Source organism: Cornus florida, unplaced genomic scaffold, assembly GCF_030987335.1.
Source record: "Cornus florida cultivar Cherokee Brave unplaced genomic scaffold, ASM3098733v1 CherokeeBrave_3.0.0_Hap2_Chr08, whole genome shotgun sequence".
NCBI classification, from domain to species: domain Eukaryota; kingdom Viridiplantae; phylum Streptophyta; class Magnoliopsida; order Cornales; family Cornaceae; genus Cornus; species Cornus florida.
Window position 1 is genome coordinate 23,976,547 of NW_026775578.1, and position 22,469 is coordinate 23,999,015.

Below are 22,469 nucleotides of genomic sequence, written 5' to 3' on the forward strand. Positions count from 1 at the left end.
GCGTTGCTCATTTTAGTCTTTTTACAATTTAAGATGTGAGTAATGCTCATAAGATGTTCCTATAATGACTCACTTTATTAAATCATTGGATGGAACAATTTTTTTAAATGTATGAAAAATCAAATCAAATATTTAATACATCTAAGTTTTAAAAAATAAGCGCATTCAGGGCTCTTCATAAGGAGACTCTTGAAGCATTATTCTTACGATATTTTAAATTATATGGACAATTTATATTTTTCACATAAAGTCACTAATTCACGACCTAGTTGAGAGGAGCGAGGAGTGATAAATAAACGAAGAGATTAATTTTAGACCTGTCAATAGAGCGAATCCTGATCCGGATCCGGTCCGAATATGATCCAATTAGTCGAATATAGATTGAAAAAAAAAATCCAATAACCCGATTACGATTTGAATCCAATAATTCGTTAACCTAACAAATCGGATATGAATTATGCTGATCCAATCCAATAATAATCCGATTTGATCCAAATAAAATTATATATATAATTATTTATCAATAATTTTACGTATATTTATATATTTATATATGATGTTCTAATTCACGTACTAATAAATCTCTTAATATACATATTAACAATATCCTACTCTTTATTTATTAACAAAAAGTAAATAATCTTTTTTCCATATCCTTTCATATTTTACTTATCTTTTATTTTATATCTTTTTCTTATAATCATTATTTTTTTAATTTCTTTTGACATTAATTTATATATATATTTACATTTATGAAAAAACTACATTTTTTTCGGATTACATCGAATTAATCGGATTAAATATCTATTTATTAATAAATCAGATTCAGATCACCTTAAAAAATATCCGTCCAATTATAACTAAAAACTTATCAAATTGGGATCGGATCAAGCGTAAATCCTATCCATTTACATGTCTATCATTATATGCCGTATATGCATACTAGGGTTGTTTTTTCCTTATCAAGAAACAAGCGTGGATCGCATGAGTTGTTTTTTATTCAAACCAACCTACGATGATCATCCACCGTTTAATTTTATTCAAACCGTCAGACGATGCAGACATCCCTCTATATTTAATCCATTTAAGTGACTAGCAGTTTCTCCACACAATCATATGTAGTCACCGTCGACGGAGACAAAAACGTTGTTAGAGCTCTGCGGCCACCGCGTTTCCCTGTCGAAAGCCACAACTAGTAGGAGGTCAATGGATAACCAATCAGCGTCACTCCCTCCTCACGTGCTCATCTTCCCTTTGCCGATGCAGGGTCACGTCAACTCCATGATCAAACTCGCCGAGCTTCTCTGCCTCTCCGGCCTCCACGTCACCATGCTCGTCTCCGACCACAACTACGATCGCCTCCAACGCCATGCCAACATCCAATCTCTTTTCGATCGCTACCCGGGTTTTGGTTTCAAGACCATCACCGATGGCCTCCCCGACGACCACCCACGCTCCGGCAAGAAAACTATGGACATCGTGTTGTCTCTCAAGGTCATCGGAAAATCACTCTTCAGGGACTTGATGGTTTCCACTGACCGCCTCGGCTCCGCCGGCCACCGGAAACCGTTGACCTGCGTCATCATGGACGGTGTCTTGAGTTTCGCCGCTGAGGTTTGTGATGAAATGGGAATTCCGTTCATCTATTTCCGTACCGTTGGAGCTTGCTCCTTCTGGGCCAATTTCTGTATTCCCAAAGTCATTGAAGCAGGCGAAGTTCCCCTCAAAGGTATATTTCATTATTGTTTGGTTCGCGAGAAAATACTCAAGGAAAATAATGTTTTTTATTATTTGTTCAGGAAAGGGGATTGACGTACAGACGTATAAAAGGAGAGAAGAAATGGAATTACCAGTAAAGAGTGTTCCGGGGATGGAGGGTTTTCTCCGGCGACGTGACTTGCCGGCGTTTTATCGAGTGGACGAAGTGGATGACCCTGGTTTCCAAACCATCAGTACTGAGACCAGACGATCCACTAGAGCTCGAGCCCTGATTCTCAACTCCTTTGAAGATCTAGAAGGACCCATTCTCAATGAAATCCGTAATCACTGTCCAAATCTCTACTCCATCGGACCACTCCACGCCCACCTTCAATCCCGACTAGCATCAGAAAATTCGCGGTCGTCGTCGTCGTCGTCGTCGAATTCCTCCGGTAGTTTCTGGGAAGAAGACCGTAGCTGCATGACGTGGCTCGATTCACAGCCGTCCAAATCTGTGATCTACGTGAGCTTCGGGAGCGTCACGATCATGACGAGGGAGGAGCTGTTGGAGTTCTGGTATGGTCTGGTGAACAGTGGGCAGCGGTTCTTGTGGGTCATGCGTCCGGACTCCATCACCGGAAAAGATGGGGAGCGTCAGATTCCGATGGAATTAGAAGAGGGCACGAGAGAAAGAGGATACATGGTGGGTTGGGCCCCACAGTTAGAGGTGTTGGGCCACCCAGCAGTTTTTGGGTTTTTGACTCACAGTGGATGGAACTCCACTTTAGAGGGTATAGTTGCTGGAAAGCCTATGATTTGCTGGCCCTACTTTGCGGATCAGACGATTAATAGTAGGTTTGTGAGCGAGGTTTGGAAAGTTGGTTTGGATATGAAAGATACTTGTGAAAGGGTCATAGTTGAGAAGATGGTCAAAGATATGATGGAGGTGAGAAAAGATGAGTTTGATCAACGGTCCGATCAAATGGCGAAGTTGGCTGAACGAGCTGTGAGCGAAGGTGGGACATCTTACAATAATCTGAACCGTCTGATTGACTTCATAAAATCAATGGAGTGTGTCAGACTGTCAGTAAAATGATAAAGAGTAGTGCTGTAATAAGTTGTTTTATTCAATGATTCTCAAGTCAAGTCAAATGAGTACTTTTATCATTTTCCAATAAGATGTTATATAAACAGTTACAAATTTTTGCCTTCCAAGAGACTAAATGCAGAGTGTGGTGGGATGCGTTGCCGACAAAAGCAAAAGAAGGGAATAGTATTGAATAATTGAAAAAGAGTGAACTGAAATTTTGGGCTACCCTAACGTGGATTAAATAAGTAACTTTTTATAGAATAAATGTACGCAATTCCTTCCCTTAAGAGGATATTAAAATGTTAGACATTGACGTCTAAATAGTAAAATATTTTTTTATTTTTTTAATATTTAACTGTCGTAAAATATTTACAAAAATAAAAAATTAATAAAATTTAACAAAAATAATAATTTATTTTTTAATTTTCGACAAGTTATTTTATAGGCAAAAGTACAAAATACCCCCCGACGCGAAGTTTATTCCATCGAGCAAAATACCCCCCTTAAGTAAAAAAATGAACAACTTAGTTATAGTTGTTCTGAAATTGAGCACTTTGCCACGTGACTCAGGCTTTTTAACTAATTTCAAAATTACCTTTCAATATGACGATTATACCCCTCCCCTATAAAAAAAAGCTTTTGCATCCAACCAAACTTTATACATGATCGTAGTTATACAGCTATATATACACACATATACATCTCTGTTTTTGTAATATTTAATTTAATTTTTGAGCTAAAATGGAGAAAATCTTCGCCAACTACAAGCTCAAAGCTTGTGGTGTAGTTTAGGTCTCAAAGTGTGTTCCACTTTCTCTCTCTGGACCTCTTTTTCTTCTCTCTCTAGAATGAGTTGCAGGAGGATGATTACGGGGAACTTGGATCCAAAGAGGAAGAGGAGTAGGGCATTGAGGATGAAATAGGCGGGGAGAGGATCGTGCCGTGGAAGTTAGGCTGGAAAATCTGAGTTGCTGGAAAATTTGTGATCTCCAGCACTAAACTTTTTATATCTATCTGTTACCCTGCACGGTCATCTAATTTCTGTTTGTTGATTCACTGTTCCATCAAAGTTCAAAGTTTCGTCGCGATTCGGACCTATGGGGTATCTATTGAAAGAAGCTTTGAAGACTCTCTGTGCCAATAACCAGTGGTCTTATGCTGTTTTCTGGAAGATCGCTTGCTAAAACCTTAAGTCAGTGTCCTCTCATATTTTTTATGGTTAAAAAGTCCGGAGGGGGCACCTGATATTAATTTATTATTGAGCTGTGTTAACGGTCTGTTTGGTACAAGATCATATGTTGGAAAAATATATGCTTAATGTGACTTTTAAGATATAACAACCCTTATACTAATATGTCATGAGATAATTAACAATATGCTAATAAATCATTAATTAAATATGCAACTCTATATTTAATTAAATATGCAAAATAAAGCAATAAAATAATAATAATATGCAATGAATGAACCTGAACCGAGGCTAGTATTGGATACTATGTCCTTGAGACAGATTCGCCCCGCTATGGTGCTAACGGACTCAGTGGCGTCTATCTCCCAGGATACAACGGTCTACATCCACCAGTAGCAGCACTACAAACTCGTGGATACGACGAACCTTCTCTGTGTAATACTCTCTCTGACTCAAAAATGCATCTATATACTATATAAATGCTGAATTTGGTGTAATCCGAACCAAATGGTTCGGACCAATCTTAATATGGCTCGATGAAATTGGATTAGGTTCGAAGTGGCTCGAACCACTTAACCTATGGTTTGAACCCACTTGGGTTGGGTTCTAGTCTAGAGAGGGAGATAGAAGAAAATGAAAAAATGAATTAATTGCAAATGATCCAAAAGGGGGGTACTTATAGAAACAGAAACGCCTTTTCGAATGGAGTATGTCTTTTCATCATTGGACACAACCATTGCAATAGGTTGCAATGGTTCACATGGTGTCTATTCACCACTAGACACATCCATTCCAATAGGTTGCAATGGTTCACATGGTGTCTGTTCACCAATAGACACATCCATTCCAATAGGTTGCAATGGTTCACATGGTGTCTGTTCACCAATAGACACATCCATTCCAATAGGTTGCAATGGTTCACATGGTGTCTTTTCGAGTGGGTACAACCATGGGTTATGATGGTTCGGAAAAAAGTGTAACCCTTTGAAAAAAAAAAACTAAAAAGTGGTTTTTTAATTTAAAAGGTGTAACCCTTTAGAAAAACTAAAATATGGTTTTTTAATTTAAAATGTGTAACCTTTTAGAAAAACTAAAAAGTAGTTTTTTTTAATTCAAAAAGCCAACCACCCAAAAAACCCACTCATTTGTGAAACCCATTTAAATAAGCCCAGCCCAAAATTAGGCCCAATCCAAAATTCCAAAAAAGAATAATCTGGACTTTACAATTAGGCCCAAGCCCAAGCCCAAATCCTAAACTCAGCTTATTTAAATTTCAATTTGTTTCAACATTTTTTCCATGTGGGACAAACACTTCCCACATTTTGCATACCTATTTAGGCTTATCAAAACACCACACTTTGGAGCTAATTTCTCATTCATCCGGAAACGAATTTCAGAAAGTAAATATACCACATTCATCTCCTTACGGAGAGAAACGCGCTTGTCTAGAGATCAGTAAAAAATTATTAACGGAATCTATTTCAAATCTCATCCAAAGTTTATGTTTTTAATGACCCCGTTTCCAACAATCCCCCACATGAATGGAAATTTGCGTAAAATGCAAAAGATGATCATGCAGACACTAGAAAGAGTATAATCGAAAAGTTACTGCATCAGGATAGGTGGCTTTTGGCTTTGAACCATCCCTAGTGTATTGCTATCGGATTTACTGGCTAACCAGTGAACGCGATGTCTTGAACTGTTCAGCCGTTTGTGTAAACCAAGACAATAACAAACACACAGTAGCTTTCCTCACAAAGTTGGTTCTCATTGTTGTGTTCATTTTGGCCCTGAACAAGTCATGGTATTCAATGAGTGCTCTAGAAAACTTAGCCTTTATAGTTCTCATAGAAGCGGCCCCACTTCACACTCATATAGGTGACTTCTTATTAAGAGTATCCTACCAAACCCCACTTGAATTTTCAAGGTATAAGAGTCATTAAAAGCGTAGCTTATCCTGATCATCGCTGTAGGTAGCACTGTCTCATCATAGAAATGGGTAGAAAATTTATATCTTCCTAGTGCTTCTGGTGAGTCACTCAGAATTTCTGTTGTCCCTTTGAACCTAGATCTTGGGATCTCCAATCAACTAGGTTGGGTTTCCATTAAGGTGACTCGTTAGCTTTCGGCTTTAAACCCCATTCCCCTCGATGAACTGTACAATTGCTCTCTAGTACAACCTTCAATTTTATATGTGGCCACAAGGTTGCGTTTAGAAATATTACACTCTGCAGAGATTTCTCCAGGTGAGAGCAACTGTATACTTTGTGCCCTAAAATTGCTTATTGTTAGCAATATCATTTTCTTTAGTGGCACAGGTGTAGACTTACTTTGAATTGTCCTCTAGGTGAAATCTATTGACTTCCCTATTTGATTTATTCAAAGTTTCTAACTTTGAGTTATATTAACAACATAGAACTACATCTTTAATATAAAAGACATATCCACTATTGGATTTGAAGTCTTTAATATCCCATATCCAGATTGTATCACTGTTACACCTCCAATTTAGTTAGATACCTCGATCTATGCAATATTGGATTTAGGGTGTATCTCAACTATCCAATTCATTGTTTTTTAGTGATCCGATCCTGGATTGAAAATGTGCAATTAAACACAATTATTAAGATGCCTTGCAATCTCAATCAATGATATACTTTGGCTAGTATTTATATTTGAGATTTACATTTACAAAAGTTAGCTAGGCTTTTGTTATCATAACTAGTATTATCTCAATCTCACTCTATTGAGAATATACTATGTTATTAGATGTTAAATCTTTCATATCAAATATACTAATTAGTATATCATTAATTTTTTTTTAAGGCATACAATGACTTATACATCACATTTATGTCATTGTCTTGGTACTAGCTTTAATCCACTCAATGACTTATAAGCTTGCACACTTTACTCTTCAACTAGAACATATTAATCGGCTCTTCCGCTGGAAAAAGAACTTTTCTAGTTGTTCCATAATATTTTTCTCATAGGAAACAACATGCACTATTGTTATAATACTATAAATGATTTTTGGTTCTATCCAAAATTTCTTAGGATTAAGAACCCTACATTTATAAGTATTTCTTATTTGGTGAGGTAACTCATAGCAAATTTTATCTATGGACAATATCCCCCCACAACTTTGAGATAATCCTGAAGTTTTATCTCTAATGTATTTATTATGATTTTTCAACTATGAAAATACCATATATTAAATACTTCACCTCATCTACCTTTTCAAGGTTCCATATTCGCTTCTCAACAAGCATATATAATAGTCTCTAGTGCATATGTACTCACTTTATCTTTAGCATATTCTTATAATAATTTACCGACATTACCGTGAATTAATGCTAAAGATATTAATTACAATGGGTTCTAATTAATATTTGCTTTTACTTCTTTTATATTTGTAAATTGAGTTATTCATGTTTAGGTTCATGTTAAGTCAGTCATATTAACATGTTATAACATTTCATGTGTCACACATCACATAACTCAATCATTTAAGCAAATAATTATCTTATTATTTAAGCTTTGGATACAATCACCACAGAGTGAGCACTCACTTCTTAGCTATCATTACTAGTCAAAAGTGAGTTCTTAACTATCATTACTAGCTTAGATTAAGTACACTCTTCTCATATTTCACTACTAGGTTATGATGAGCACCCACTTTTTAGCTATTACCGCTAGCTTGAAGTTAAGTTTGTTTAGCTATCAATTCTAGTAGTTCATAATTTTAGTACACACTTATCTAAGTAGTCTACCTTGGTAGTAGAGTAATTTGTTTTAAAGAATATTCTTCAAAAACTACTACTTTATAAGTAGTATTATTCCCTCCTACATGAGCAGATATGATGAATAGCTCAAATAGCTTATGGCTAAAATAGCTACTCATCACCCTCGTGTTTTTTACTATCAAGTTGAGAGCTAGAACCAACTAACAGATTTTCCATCTTCCTCTTAGGTTCTGTGCACCTCATTAATCATTTTAGCTTATAGCTAAGCTACCTTGTTTGCAACTCAGTAACATTTTAGCTTTTAGCTAAATTGTACATTAGAGTTAACTAGTTTGATTTAGCTTGTCTCAGTGTACTAGCTTAGTGTATCCATAACATTAAACTCTTTAGAGTTATCGAAAAATCTTTTCTTATTTAGCCCATTCACAGCTATACGTGTCTTAGACACTAGTATAGATCTTTCTCCCTTGACTATTGGAAGAATTGACATACTTAGACTAATCAATTTTTGTCTGTTGTATTAAATACACAAACCAGTCATGAACTCATACAAAATTAATAATATCACACATTAAATAAGCTATATTGTAAAATTAAATTACTACGTACACTAAGTAATTCAACCACATATCTCAATATTATAATTTCAAATAATAAACTTTTGTAAAAATAATATTGAATTTGCATAACAATATAGTTTCGTATTATATCACATGATTAATTATATCACATAATTAATTTAAGAAAAAAAGATTTGTGGCTCATTCTCCAATAAACATACTAGAAAATTAGGACCAAAAGATATAGACGTTCTAGCCTACAAGAAAATGATATGCACTGATGTTATAACCTATCAAAGGTTTTATGTAACGATCCACTCCATCACATAGTATGATATTGTCCACTTTGGGATCAAGCCCGCACGATTTTATTATTAGATTTTATCTCAAAAGGCCTCGTACCAATTGGAGATAACACCACTACATAAAATCACTTTACCTTTCCCTTACGTAGGTGGTGTGGGACTGTGCACCTATAACTTGCTCAATGTGATAACATGTCAGTGCCTCTTGCACCCGCCCATGGCACACCCACCCACAAGGTTGCCACATTATAGGTCTCACTTTAACTTTCTAAGGAGAAAGTACAACCTTAGTTAGACACCCCCACATTTTTAAGAATTTATAAGAAGGTTTTCGAATTTTTTATAATTCATATGGTGTCACATTTCTAAGGTTTCATCTTTGCTTTGTGGCAAATACACATAACGTTATCTTGTGCAACCAATAATAAAAGTAACGAAGTATCTTTTTTCACCTCTAGTTGATACATGTTTAAGGTAATGTCATATACTTCATAATATCATATTACAAAAGTAAATAATTCAATCAAAATTGAATAATTCAATAATCCACTTATATAACATGCTTCAATTTCACATAATATTGAATGCATTAATATTTAACATATTATCATATAATAATGTATATAACATTATTTTATCATATCTCAACTATTAGTATAATATCTACTTGTTTATATCTTAAATAGAAACATATAATAAAATCTACGCAAGGAAGGAATCTGTCTTAAGATTGTTGGAAAAATATATGCTTAATGTGACTTTTAAGATATAACAACCCTTATACTAATATGTCATGAGATAATTAACAATATGCTAATAAATCATTAATTAAATATGCAACTCTATATTTAATTAAATATGCAAAATAAAGCAATAAAATAATAATAATATGCAATGAATGAACCTGAACCGAGGCTAGTATTGGATACTATGTCCTTGAGACAGATTCGCCCCGCTATGGTGCTAACGGACTCAGTGGCGTCTATCTCCCAGGATACAACGGTCTACATCTACCAGTAGCAGCACTACAAACTCGTGGATACGACGAACCTTCTCTGTGTAATACTCTCTCTGACTCAAAAATGCATCTATATACTATATAAATGCTGAATTGGGTGTAATCCGAACCAAATGGTTCGGACCAATCTTAATATGGCTCGATGAAATTGGATTAGGTTCGAAGTGGCTCGAACCACTTAACCTATGGTTTGAACCCACTTGGGTTGGGTTCTAGTCTAGAGAGGGAGATAGAAGAAAATGAAAAAATGAATTAATTGTAAATGATCCAAAGGGGGGTACTTATAGAAACAGAAACGCCTTTTCGAATGGAGTACGTCTTTTCATCATTGGACACAACCATTGCAATAGGTTGCAATGGTTCACATGGTGTCTATTCACCACTAGACACATCCATTCCAATAGGTTGCAATGGTTCACATGGTGTCTGTTCACCAATAGACACATCCATTCCAATAGGTTGCAATGGTTCACATGGTGTCTGTTCACCAATAGACACATCCATTCCAATAGGTTGCAATGGTTCACATGGTGTCTTTTCGAGTGGGTACAACCATGGGTTATGATGGTTCGGAAAAAAGTGTAACCCTTTGAAAAAAAAAAACTAAAAAGTGGTTTTTTAATTTAAAAGGTGTAACCCTTTAGAAAAACTAAAATATGGTTTTTTAATTTAAAAGGTGTAACCTTTTAGAAAAACTAAAAAGTAGTTTTTTTTAATTCAAAAAGCCAACCACCCAAAAAACCCACTCATTTGTGAAACCCATTTAAATAAGCCCAGCTCAAAATTAGGCCCAATCCAAAATTCCAAAAAAGAATAATCTGGACTTTACAATTAGGCCCAAGCCCAAGCCCAAGCCCAAATCCTAAACTCAGCTTATTTAAATTTCAATTTGTTTCAACATTTTTTCCATGTGGGACAAACACTTCCCACATTTTGCATACCTATTTAGGCTTATCAAAACACCACACTTTGGAGCTAATTTCTCATTCATCCGGAAACGAATTTCAGAAAGTAAATATACCACATTCATCTCCTTACGGAGAGAAACGCGCTTGTCTAGAGATCCGTAAAAAATTATTAACGGAATCTATTTCAAATCTCATCCAAAGTTTATGTTTTTAATGAGCCCGTTTCCAACATCATATGGCTGGAAAGAGGTATTTTGGTTTCAGAACTAAAATTTTGTAAAGAGGTATTGACTGCATGACTGGTACAAGATCATATGGCTGGAAATAGTATGAATTCAATTCTTTTAATTTTTTTTTTTACATGCGCAACGAACACACCGTGACATATTTTTTTGTTTTTTCTTTCTCACGACCGGGTTCAACTCAACCTCTCAATAAAGATGATGAGAAGATTATATTATTGAATTAGATGCTATTTGATAATTAAAGAGGTAATTTGAAGAGATCAAAATTATAAATAAGTTTGAATTTGAAATTAGCAAATTTAATTAACATTTTGAATTAATTTTTTTTTAATTTAAAATTCAAAGTATTGAATCGATACTCCTATACGAAACATTAATTTCTTTTTAAAACTTCTTTTGCTAAGATCTTTGAACATTGATTTCATATTAGAGTAATGGTTCAAATAGTAAAAGAGAAAAGAAAAAAATAAATAAAGAAGAAAGAATAATAATAGTTATGAAAAGAAAGAAAAATTGATTGTAGCAATTTGGAGTTGATTAATGAAAAAAAAAAAAAAAAAAAGAAATTATTATTATTGTAATCTACTATTACAGTATAAAATTGATTGTAATAATCAATTTTTGTATTTAATTAAAATTTTAATTTTTAGTAAATTCTTTTCGTATTTAATTCATTTTCTTTAATATTATTATTTCACTTTCATTTTTCTACACCCAAACCGACCCCCAAGCTGAAAATACCACTTTTAAAAGCATCAAAATGCGCGCCCTCTTAAGGGTAATTTTGAAATTAGTTAAAAAATCTGAGTCACGTGCATCACCATATCACCGGAAAGAGGATTCCGACGTCTGGAGGGGGGCAAAGTGCTCAATTTCAGAACTACTATGACTAAGTTGCTCACTTTTTTACTTCAAGGAATATTTTGCTCGATGGAGTAAACCTCAGGGGGGTATTTTGCACTTTTGCCTATTTTATATATCCGTCGGATGGACTCGACTTCAATCTCGATCTAGAATTTTACTAAATACCGACAAAAAAAAAAAAAAAAAAACGAGTCACATTAATTAGCACCGACACTAAACAATATAGGAGTATATTTCATAACATTATTTTCGTAGATCAACGAGACTTACCAACCTTAAAAATACTTTAATAGTAATTTCACATTGTCCACTTGTTTTGATTTATATTTCTTCCCCAATAATCTGAACCGTCTGACTGACTTCATAAAATCAACGAGTGTGTCAGACTGTCAGTAAAATGTTAAAGAGTAGTGCTGTATTGAGTTGATGGATTAATGTTGGACTAAGTAAATACAAAATACAAAATGCATTGCAATCGAAGCACGTAGGGGTCACCCATCTTTTATATTATTAATATAAAACAAAATACAAATGTCATTTTAAAACAAAATATAAAACAAATGTCGTTTTAATATTCAACCATTTTCAATTGAACCTTTATTGATGGATTAATGTTGGACTAAGTAAATACATTGCAATCGAAGCACATAGGGGTCACCCATATTTTATATTATTAGCATCAATAATTTATTTATTATTATTATTATTATTATTTTATCTATCAATAGTTTAACTCAATTTGATAAAATTTTATCACCTTTTTAACTTCTTAAAGCATAAATTACCAAAAGGGCAAAAATGAAATAGTGTAAGTAAATTACAAGATGAAACATAATGTTGTCCCATACATCTTATATTTAGGAATTTTTCATATTAGTTCTCTTTTAAAAAGTCAAAGGCTATCATTTCATAATTATACTTTACATTTTCAAAAATTTCAAGGCCAAATAATATACATATTTATACTTAAAAAGAATAACTTGATAATTTTAAAAGATGACAATATATATAATTTGAACGTGCTCCCGTTGAATATCGAATTATCGAAAATGGCGACAATGTGACGACGTCTTTAGTTGAGGGGGTTGTAGGTTTTTTACACTAACTTGAAAGTCGCCGGGGGGGGGGGGGGGGGGGCACAACCCAAACCCAGTGGTCCGAGTCTCCAACGGGCGGTGATCTGATCCCGAATTCTTACCCAAACCCAAGGACGCATTAAGGGTTAAATAGTCATTTCATACTAAAGATGGATGATGAGTTGACCCTAAATGTACCAAATGGGGTTCTTTATGATCACATTAACTAATTAAACCCATTCTAGACGTTTCTAATGGTCAAAACTATGATTTCCCACAATTACCCACTCTTGGTTTAAAGGATTTCCTGACACTACCTTACTACAATAGCTATAACTCTTGGTGTGTTAGCAATTTGAGGATACAGTTAATAGCATTGGAAATCTGACTTCGAGTCGGTCAGTTTGGACTAAAGATGAAACCATCCTTGTCAAAAAATACTACAATACTCTAACCTCCGTTGATGGTTAGAGAAGTATATTACTACAATACTCTCTCTGAAGCTCCATTGGAGATGGCGATTCCAAAGGATTCCGGCGAGTTACGACAGTTATTGGGAGATTGAATATTGATTTACATTGTAGAGAGAGATGAATCTTTGATTTAGAATTTTAGAGAGAGAAAGAAAGAAGATGAGAGAGTCACAACTTGTTTCGTTGAGAGATTCTCAGCAGAACTTCACTTCGGACTGTGACCAATTTACGACAATTTCATTATTTTTTCCACACCATCGAATATTGGAAGGCACCCCATTCCGTTTCTCTCTCTGAAAGTCCTGTAATACCCCTAATTTTAAAAAGGATATCCCGGGGATTTTAATTTAGTAGTTAATTGCATTTTATTTTATTATGTGTGATTAGTTGTATTAATTTGATTATTTAATTGTTTAAGTGTTGTAATTAGTAAATTGATTATTTAATTGTTTAAGTGTTTTAATTAGTAAATTGATTTAATTGTTTTAATTTAATTGAGTTAATTGTTTTAATTTAATTTATTTAATTATAGTTAATTATTTAAGTGGTAAATTTATTTGTTTTGTTTAATTTGGTTTTCACGGGACTGCATGGGACACATATAGTTATATTAGGGTTTCAGTTTATAGTCGGCAATGTATATATCATAGGTCGGTTTATGGGCCAAGGAGGGCTCTGTCTCTATTAAACAAGGATTAGGGTTTGGGATTTGTATGCCTATATATATATACATGCTTCTTGGTATTAAGGATTGGAAAAAAAAAAAACTCTACTCGCGTAACATAAAAACAGAGAGATACAGAGTGAGGTTTTGAGAGAACAGCTTTTGTTTGGTGTGGGATTCGACGGGGATTTCAGGGTTGGACCTAGGAGAAGGGAAGGGTAGAGGTATTAGGAGGCTAGACAGTGTTGCAGTGGTTACCAGACGTTGGGAAGACGGCGACAAGTTTTGAGTCCAAAACTTCAGGCAAGTTCTTTTCTTCCTCCTTCCCGTTGGCTTGTGTTCTGTGCACCTAGACATACTCTAGGGTTTTAATGGATCAATAATTGAATTAAGCATGTTTTTATATGTCAATTTAACCTTATCTTTGCCTTGAATAAATTCGGTGATGGGTTTTGAAAGTTCATTACAGTAGTTGTTTTTCCTAAGCATGATTTGTCTGTGGAACTTGTAGTTTTTGTTTTTGATTTCAACTATTGTAAACACTCCATGGGGATTATACTGGACTTAGTTAGGACCCTTGGGAACAGTCTAAAACTAAATAGAATGGGTGGGAAGCGGCCGGCGTTGAAGAAGAAGGTCGCAGAAGTCACAGACGGACAGACGGCTCTCAGAGAGGGAGAGAGCCGGCTCCATGGAGGAGGGAACTGGCTCCCCCCTAGTGTAGAGCCGGCTCTAGGAGGTATAGAGCCGGCTCTACCCAAGTAGAGCAGGCTCCAATAAAAATTGGAGCCGGCTCCACCTTTGTTCATAACCTGTTCTCGCTCAGTTTGCTTCCGGAAGGTGTTTAATGCACTGTTTGAAGCTGTTGTGTGTTTGAATTGTTAAAAAAAAAATATTGGGACTTGCCATAGTGATTAAGAAGTTAACTTTGGGTATTAATAGAACTTTTAATTGATTAAAGTTTACCTCTAAATTAACGGAACAAACTGTATAAAATTTATACACATTGTACACGATTAAGGAATGGAAGAAGACTTAATTGCTCAAGCTTATTTTTGAGCATTCTAGTGGGATCTAATATGTTTATAAATTGTTCTAAATACATTATAGGGTCATTGATGTATTTAAGTTGACCTATGCATGCTTTGGAGGTTAATTGTTGAAATAGTAAATACTTTCTGCAATGATATGGATTATCGTTTGGATTTTTAATTGCTAGAACATCAAATATCTTCCTGCAATTATTTGGATAATGTTTTGGAATGTAAATTACTAAATTATGATTTCTATGTTGTAATTGGCATTGATATGGAGGATTATATGCATCGGTATGGGACGGTGGCATTCTAGGATGGTTTAGCTTCAAAATGCTAAGACCTAACCTAATGGATTAATGGAATGGATTGTAAGATATCAAATCCTAATTGTGACTAAGTCAGATCAGCTGTAACCAAGTTGGATGACTTCCTGGATTAACGGATAGTAGTTAAGTCATATCAACTGAATAAGTTGAGTGACTAACTAGTTGGTTTATTGCAGGTCAGTTTAATAAATAGTTGAACTGCTTACCCTGGATTTGGACGGACTTTATGTATATGTTTATGGTACCACGAGTTGAGCTTGAGTCTCAGACTCGTTGGTTAGGGTGCGTATATGCAGTGTATGCGTAGCTGGTTATAATAGGTTGAGGTGTACCCTGTTAGGTCTAGGTACTCATGCTCACCTTTGGGTGCGTATTCGCATGTTGCCTTCTATTCAGGTTAAGACCCCTATTATAGACTAGTGAATGTCCCTTAGCGTGGATATATTTATACGTATGGACTAGATAGATATTGTGAGGTGTCTACGGTGTATCTGCGTATCGGGTCACTGTATGGATTGCAGTTAGATTAGAACTTGCTCATGGGTCTGACCTACTCCTTTAATAATCTTTTCAGGTACAGGACAGTTCCAGCCTTAGAGCTTGATCGTGCTTGTCGAGGACAGTCTCACTTTCGTCGGATTACGTAGGACTTCCCCCGATGTTTCTAGTATTATCTATTTTCAGTTTCAGTCTCAGTTGAATTTTTTTAGTTCGGGGTCCATCAGTGGATTCCCAAGTTGTAACTTTGAAGTTTGAAGGATTGGAGTTTCAATTTTCAGTTACACATGGAGGATTTTATTATTATTATTTCTTGCAGTTTTATTCTATTTTTATTGTTCTTTTTGTCATCTGTGTTCGTTTTAAAATACTTTAATTGTTTGATATTCCCTCGGGTTTGGGCCTCGGCCTGATCAACCCGTGTCTCGGATCCGAGGAGTATCACAAGTCCCCTCTCTCTCTATAAACCCATTTTGATCAGTACATCTAAGCAAGTCCAAACAACAGCATATTAGATGTACCTATCACGTTATATGTTAATTTCTTGCTTCATTGTGTTTTTTTTCTTAATACCCACTTTGATGTGTAAATTAGTGGAACCTATAGTGAAACAATTTTGGATTGTTCATTTTGATAAGAAAACAAAGAAGGCCAAACAAATGATGATTGAATCAGAGGATTTAAAACAGTATTTATTTTTTCTCTTTAGGGAAGTGATCAACAACTATCATGGATTTGAAACTGGAAACACCGTTGTTGATTGTTTTTGGAAGCGATTATCATAGGATTTGAAGATGAAGCCATTAATTGTTTCTTCTCCGGCAAGCATTTTTTCTAAAAATTCTTTCCTTATCCGAAAAAATCTATAATTGAAAAATTACAAAAGCACGTGAGTGATATATATATATATATATAGACGGAGGGAGAGGAGAGGAGAAGAGATGAGAGATATGTTCAGTTCCTTCTCTGTGTGTGTGTTTTTTTTAAAATCAGAAACGTGAAGAGGATGAAAAGTTATTATATGTATGTGTATAGACAGATAGAGCATAAGGGTATGTTTGGGGGTAACAATTGGTATTTCCGGAAGCGATTATCATAGGATTTGAAGTCGATTTCATCAATTGTTTCTTTTCTGGCGAGCACTTTTTCTAAAAATTCTTCCATTGTTGGAACAATCTATAATTGAAAAATTACACAAGCATATATATATATGGACAAAGGGAGTGTGAGAGGAAAGGAGAGGAGAGATATGTTCAATGAGTCTTTTTTTTTTTATAAATAATGCGACGTTGTGAAGAAGATCAACAGTAATAACGTAAGGGTTTGGTTGGGGTGTTTAAAAGGTGTTTGGGTTTAATAGTTACAAAAGGGGTAATATTGTCTTTTCATAGTTACAAGGGAATTATGGTCATTAAAATTATAGTGTATCTCATGTGACTGCCACATGGGGTAAGATCTAACCGGAACAGTGACGGATCCTACCGGAATAGTGACAAATGGGGTTCATTTGCAACAAAAATGTATAATTCAGGGGGTTAGTTGCAATTTTAGTAGTTCAGGGGGTTAGTTGCTGATTTCCCAATAGTTCAAGGGTGTTTTTTGCATTTTACTCATCTTTATAATTAAATGCGTGTCAAAATTGACTAAAATATGTTTTGTCGTGTCATTTCGTATCATGTTAAGCTTGAATCCATTTACTGAGCTGATTATATGTGTCGTGTCATGCTGCTCATATAATAATTGTGTCGTATTATAGTATCGACCCATTTAACAGGATACACGTCTTGATACAACACAAACACGACTCGTAAATACAAATTGCCACTTAAATGTGATTGTAATTAAGTATCGTTGTCGTGATATATAGTTCACTATTCCTATGTCCAAGCCTATTATTTATGTTCGGCAAGTTTTGACTTCTCATTTTCCAATTCAAAATCTCTTAATAGTGTCCCAAAGATTGGGGCTATGAATACTCAAAAAGATTATACCTATATATTTATTTGTACTATGCAATATTGATTGTGTTAATTAAGGATTTAGTGTGTTAGTTGTGTGAGATATATTTTATAATTGGCTAATTTTTTTGTCAAAATAAGTCCGATCGAGTTGTAATTTTTTAGTTTAAAATTTCAAAGATTGAATATCAGATGCGGATTTGAAGAAGTTCAAGTGTTTATGGGTTACTACACTCCGGGTTGATGAGAACAATGCTTTAGGAAGGTATGTGAGTGAGTGAGAACACTTAAGGAGTTTAGACGGCTGAAGAAAACCAAAATATTCTATTTTGCCTAGTAAGAACCGGTAGGAAACATTGGTTCACAAAAGATTTGGTCACTGCCAATCTTGAACCGGTAGGAGAAATAGGAACTAGTAGCCAAAGACATAGGAAAGGCTTCTAACCTTCTTGAACCGGTAGCCGATTTGGGAACCGGTAGCCAATTTGGGAACCGGTAACAAGAGTCCTGACAACATTTAAACTTTCAGTTTCCTGTTCTGATTGTTTCTTTTTTGATCCCAACTTCTTTCCAAGTACTATGCACGAAATTTTTCATATTTTCAGAGGGATTAGGGTATTCTAAACTCTATATAAACCTTGGTAGACTTCTAGGTTTATTCATGGCTTTAGGAAAAATCAATTCTATATTTTGAGAAAGCCTTTTAGAGAGAGAAAATTCAGAAAATCAAATCTAATTATTCTGAATTTATTTATGAGAGCATACACATATATTCATGAGTGATTTAGTGGTGTTCTTCTCTATCTCATCGGAATTGGAACTATACTGAAGATTCAGATATTCTAGATGAGAAGCAGGATTTAATTCTTCTACAATCAAGTTCAGATCTTGAAGAAGAGAAATAAACGCAATCACACTTTGAAAAGGGTTGGAGCATTCATGGAGTGTTGTCTGATCTACCTACTACTCTTCTACAAATATCAAGTGTCAGTCTAAGATCAAGTTGCTGATGGACGAGGAGTCGCAAAGTTAGAGGATTGTCAGCGGTTGGTGTGATATAGAACGATGGGGTGTGAGCCAGAATCAAAGTTCGGTATACTTTGTTTCAAGCATAGTGGATTGGTTTACTTTGGACTATATAGTCCACGAGATTTTTCCCATAACAGTTGACGTATTTTATCAACTGGGGTTTCCTCGCTAAAATCCTAGTGCAATCTCTCTAAACTTTACTTGCTTTACTTTTCAGTATTTATATTTATGATTGTGGATGTTTAATTGATCATGCAATTTAATCAATCATAAATTGAGCAAGTTGACCTAATAATTAGATCTAGGTCATTAAAAGAGTTAATCATAATTAAAATCAACTGTTTCCGCACCCCGCGTAACTCTTGTTTCACAAGTTGTACCTCGTGCAAGATTTGATGTCCTGGTATAATACTAGAGTTTCGATTAGACTTGAAGGTCAATATCTTGAAGTTTGGTGACCCGGTGCGAGAACATGGTTTTGACTAGGCATAAGCATTATAGTTTCAAGGCTTAATGACTTGGCGTGATATCGACTTTTTGAATGGGCTCGAGAATAGTGATCTCGCAGCTTGGTGACCTAGTGTGGCCAGTACTGGAGTATTGATTGGAATCAGTAATCAATATCTCAAGGTTTGGTGACTTGTTGTTGTGCTAGAGTTTCGACTGGGCTCGAGAATTGTAAGTTTGAGGCTTGATGACCAAGTGTGGTACCATGGTTTTAACTAGGCCCAGGGTTATTAGAACAATGCTAGGACTTCATTCTTTGACTTTTTATTGTGTCCCGTTATCGTGTGTCTAGGTGTCATGTAGGATGATTTTGAACATTAGCCGTTCACATGCACCCACAACTTTCTAGTCTAATGATTTATATTCTACCTCTTAAAATAAATACTACTAGTAAAGGTTCAAGTGTCCAATGAAAGATATACTATGTGTGAGTATGGTAAGGGCCCATTTGGCATGCATTTTGCTTTAGGCGTTTTGTTTTTGGCTAAAATAGAAACAATATTTTTACTATTGGAGTGTTTTGGCAAAAATCAGAAACACGTTTAGGAACGATGTTTTGTTGTAGAAATGTCGGAAACAGAAATATGAAAAACATGTTTGGTAAGCCATGTGTTTCAAGAATTTTGAAAACAAAATATGTTTGGTAACTCCAACTGTTGTAAAAATAAAAAATAAAACAGAAACAAAAAAACATGTTTGGTTATCATTGTTTTTAATTTATTTTTATAAATTTTAAATTTATCTATAAATTTATTTCTATATAAATAGTCTATATATTTTTAATAAATATATTGAAATTTGAACGCAAACATATATATATATATATATATATATATATATATATATATATATATATATATATATAACCAAAGTATAATTACAGAAGCAACTGCTTCAGCGAGGCCAATGTTTTGGTATCAACTTGAGTCTTGATGACATGTAGAGTTCCATCTTTTTACTGTGTACTTGTGATCCAGATATTAAGATCACCTTTTTCATTTCTAATCCATCTATTTGGAGTCAAACTTCACAAAACATCTATCAAGGAGTCATAACATAAAAAAAAATAAAAAATAAAAAAAGCACCCTGCTAGAATGGAAACTTGCAAGGAACCTTCTCAAATCATACTCATTCTTCTTTATTAGGAAAAATGACAAAGAAATTGAAAACAAATTAAATAGGAGATTAAATTAAACAGGAGATATAATTCAAAGTTAAAAAACAATTCACTTCATTGTTTACAAATTTCAACAATAGGATTCAAAAACGAAGAAAAAGATGTTTAACAAATAAAAAGTTATTTCCTTATGTTTTTGTTACAGAAGACATACTTCAAAAAAACACAAATTTCACTTCCATGGAACAAGCTTCAATAGTAAGACACGTCATCTTCATAACAGCACACATCACCTTCAAGAGAGTATCAACACACTTCACATCTGTAATGGTAGAATTTAAGTTGAAAAATATTAACAATAATATTAGCCTGTAATAGTAATAGTAAAAGCAAAATAGTAACAGCAAAAATGATATATATTACATATATATATATATTACAAGCCCACAATTGCAACAAATATATTACATATAAAAGAAAAAACATACCATCAGTTTCAAGAAGATCAAGAGTGCCCAAGAGAATTCCAGATTCGATCAGCAATAGTATTACGCAATTGATCCATTTCTCGAGGAGGATCGTCACCATTAAATAAATCATCAGGCTGATATTGATTTCTAATGAAGTTGTGTAAAAAACACATCGGCTGACAGGATTGAAGCCTAGGTCTCCATGGCAACAACTTATTTAATAAAAAAATCAAATAACAACATATCCCTCAAAATGCCTATTATCTACCTAGCATGTACTCATGGTTCCTCAACCTCAGCAATGAGCTTGCAAGAGAGAGCACCAAATTTTACAAGTTCCATGCAAAAATTCAGATTACTAAATAGTTCATCATTGGGATATGAACATGTAAAAACAAAATTATAGAAGATTTGTTTAAATCATGAAAATTAGATGAGGGAGACATAAAATTTAACATTGGTATAATAGATGCAAAATATGCCAAAGTCAAAACAAGTGACCTCAGTAAATAAATTTAGTAGAAATTATATAACAAAACAACCATTTTTAAATTAATATTATTGTTATAAGTTTCTCCAAACAATGAATCATGCCAAGTGATTGAAGCACAGGTCTCCATGGCAACAACTTATTTATTAAAAAAATTATCTTATAATTCTAGATAAAGCTAAAATATCTAAAACCCATACGACACGTGGAGTCTTATGGCATAATACATTGTAGGACAATAAAGCATCATAAGTATATTTGTGCTAAAAAAAATGAAGCCAAAAAGAAAAAACAAAAAGAAAATATTAAAATCAAATAACAGCATATCCCTCAAAATGCCTATTATCTACCTAGCATGAACTCATGGTTCCTCAACCTCAACAATAAGCTTGCAAGAGAGAGCACCAAATTTTACAAGTTCCATGCAAAAATTCAGATTACTAAATAGTTCATCATTGGGATATGAACATGTAAAAGCAAAATTATAAAAAATTTGTTTAAATCATGAAAATCAGATGAGGGAGACATAAAATTTAACATTGGTATAATATATAAAAATTAGGAATCTAGAGTGAATCAAAATTTTGACTCTTACAGGTTGATTCAAAATATATAAAAATTCAAATAAGCAATGCGAAAGATTCCAACTTTTCTTTTCTTTTCCTTAATCTTGGAAACAGAAAGGGAAAAGAAAAAAGAAAAAAAAGAAGAAACATAAGTAATATAATAATACTCGACTCTATGAGATAATCATAATGATATATAATAATTTTATTTATCAAAAAAAAAAAAAAAAAACTTACATTTTAGAAGCAACGTGCAACAATTTATTAAGAAAAGGATACACATTAGCTATAAATTGTATCACTCATAAATCGCGCAACACTTGAAAGAGAGTTCAAATTACATTAGACCCAAAAAGTATAGAGAAAACATATTTTATGTTTATGATATCAGCAGCCATGTCAGAGGTAATTTAGGGGAAACTGGCAGTAAATATTCTAGCCCACTATTCTACTCAATTGTGGAGACTAGAACCCAGGTACATCCTTGAATTATTTATCAAGCATGGGAGCCCCAGGGGAAGTGGTTGCAAAGGATCAAAACTAAACCTCTAGAACCTTATTAAAGGGCTACAAGGATGACAAGGAAGAGCTCCTTCTAAGTTCTAACTATATTCAACTCTATTTTGCCCAAGGA

At 34.2% G+C, this 22,469-nt stretch overlaps 1 protein-coding gene across 1 annotated transcript; it reads left to right on the top strand.

The window, feature by feature from the left end:
• The first annotated feature begins 924 nt into the window (after positions 1-924).
• On the top strand, positions 925-2,876 carry LOC132270864 (7-deoxyloganetic acid glucosyl transferase-like). Its single transcript, XM_059772072.1, has 2 exons — positions 925-1,729; positions 1,800-2,876. The coding sequence occupies exons 1-2, from the start codon at positions 1,207-1,209 to the stop codon at positions 2,792-2,794; spliced, it is 1,518 nt and encodes a 505-aa protein (XP_059628055.1). The 5' UTR covers positions 925-1,206; the 3' UTR covers positions 2,795-2,876.
• The last annotated feature ends 19,593 nt before the right edge of the window (positions 2,877-22,469 follow it).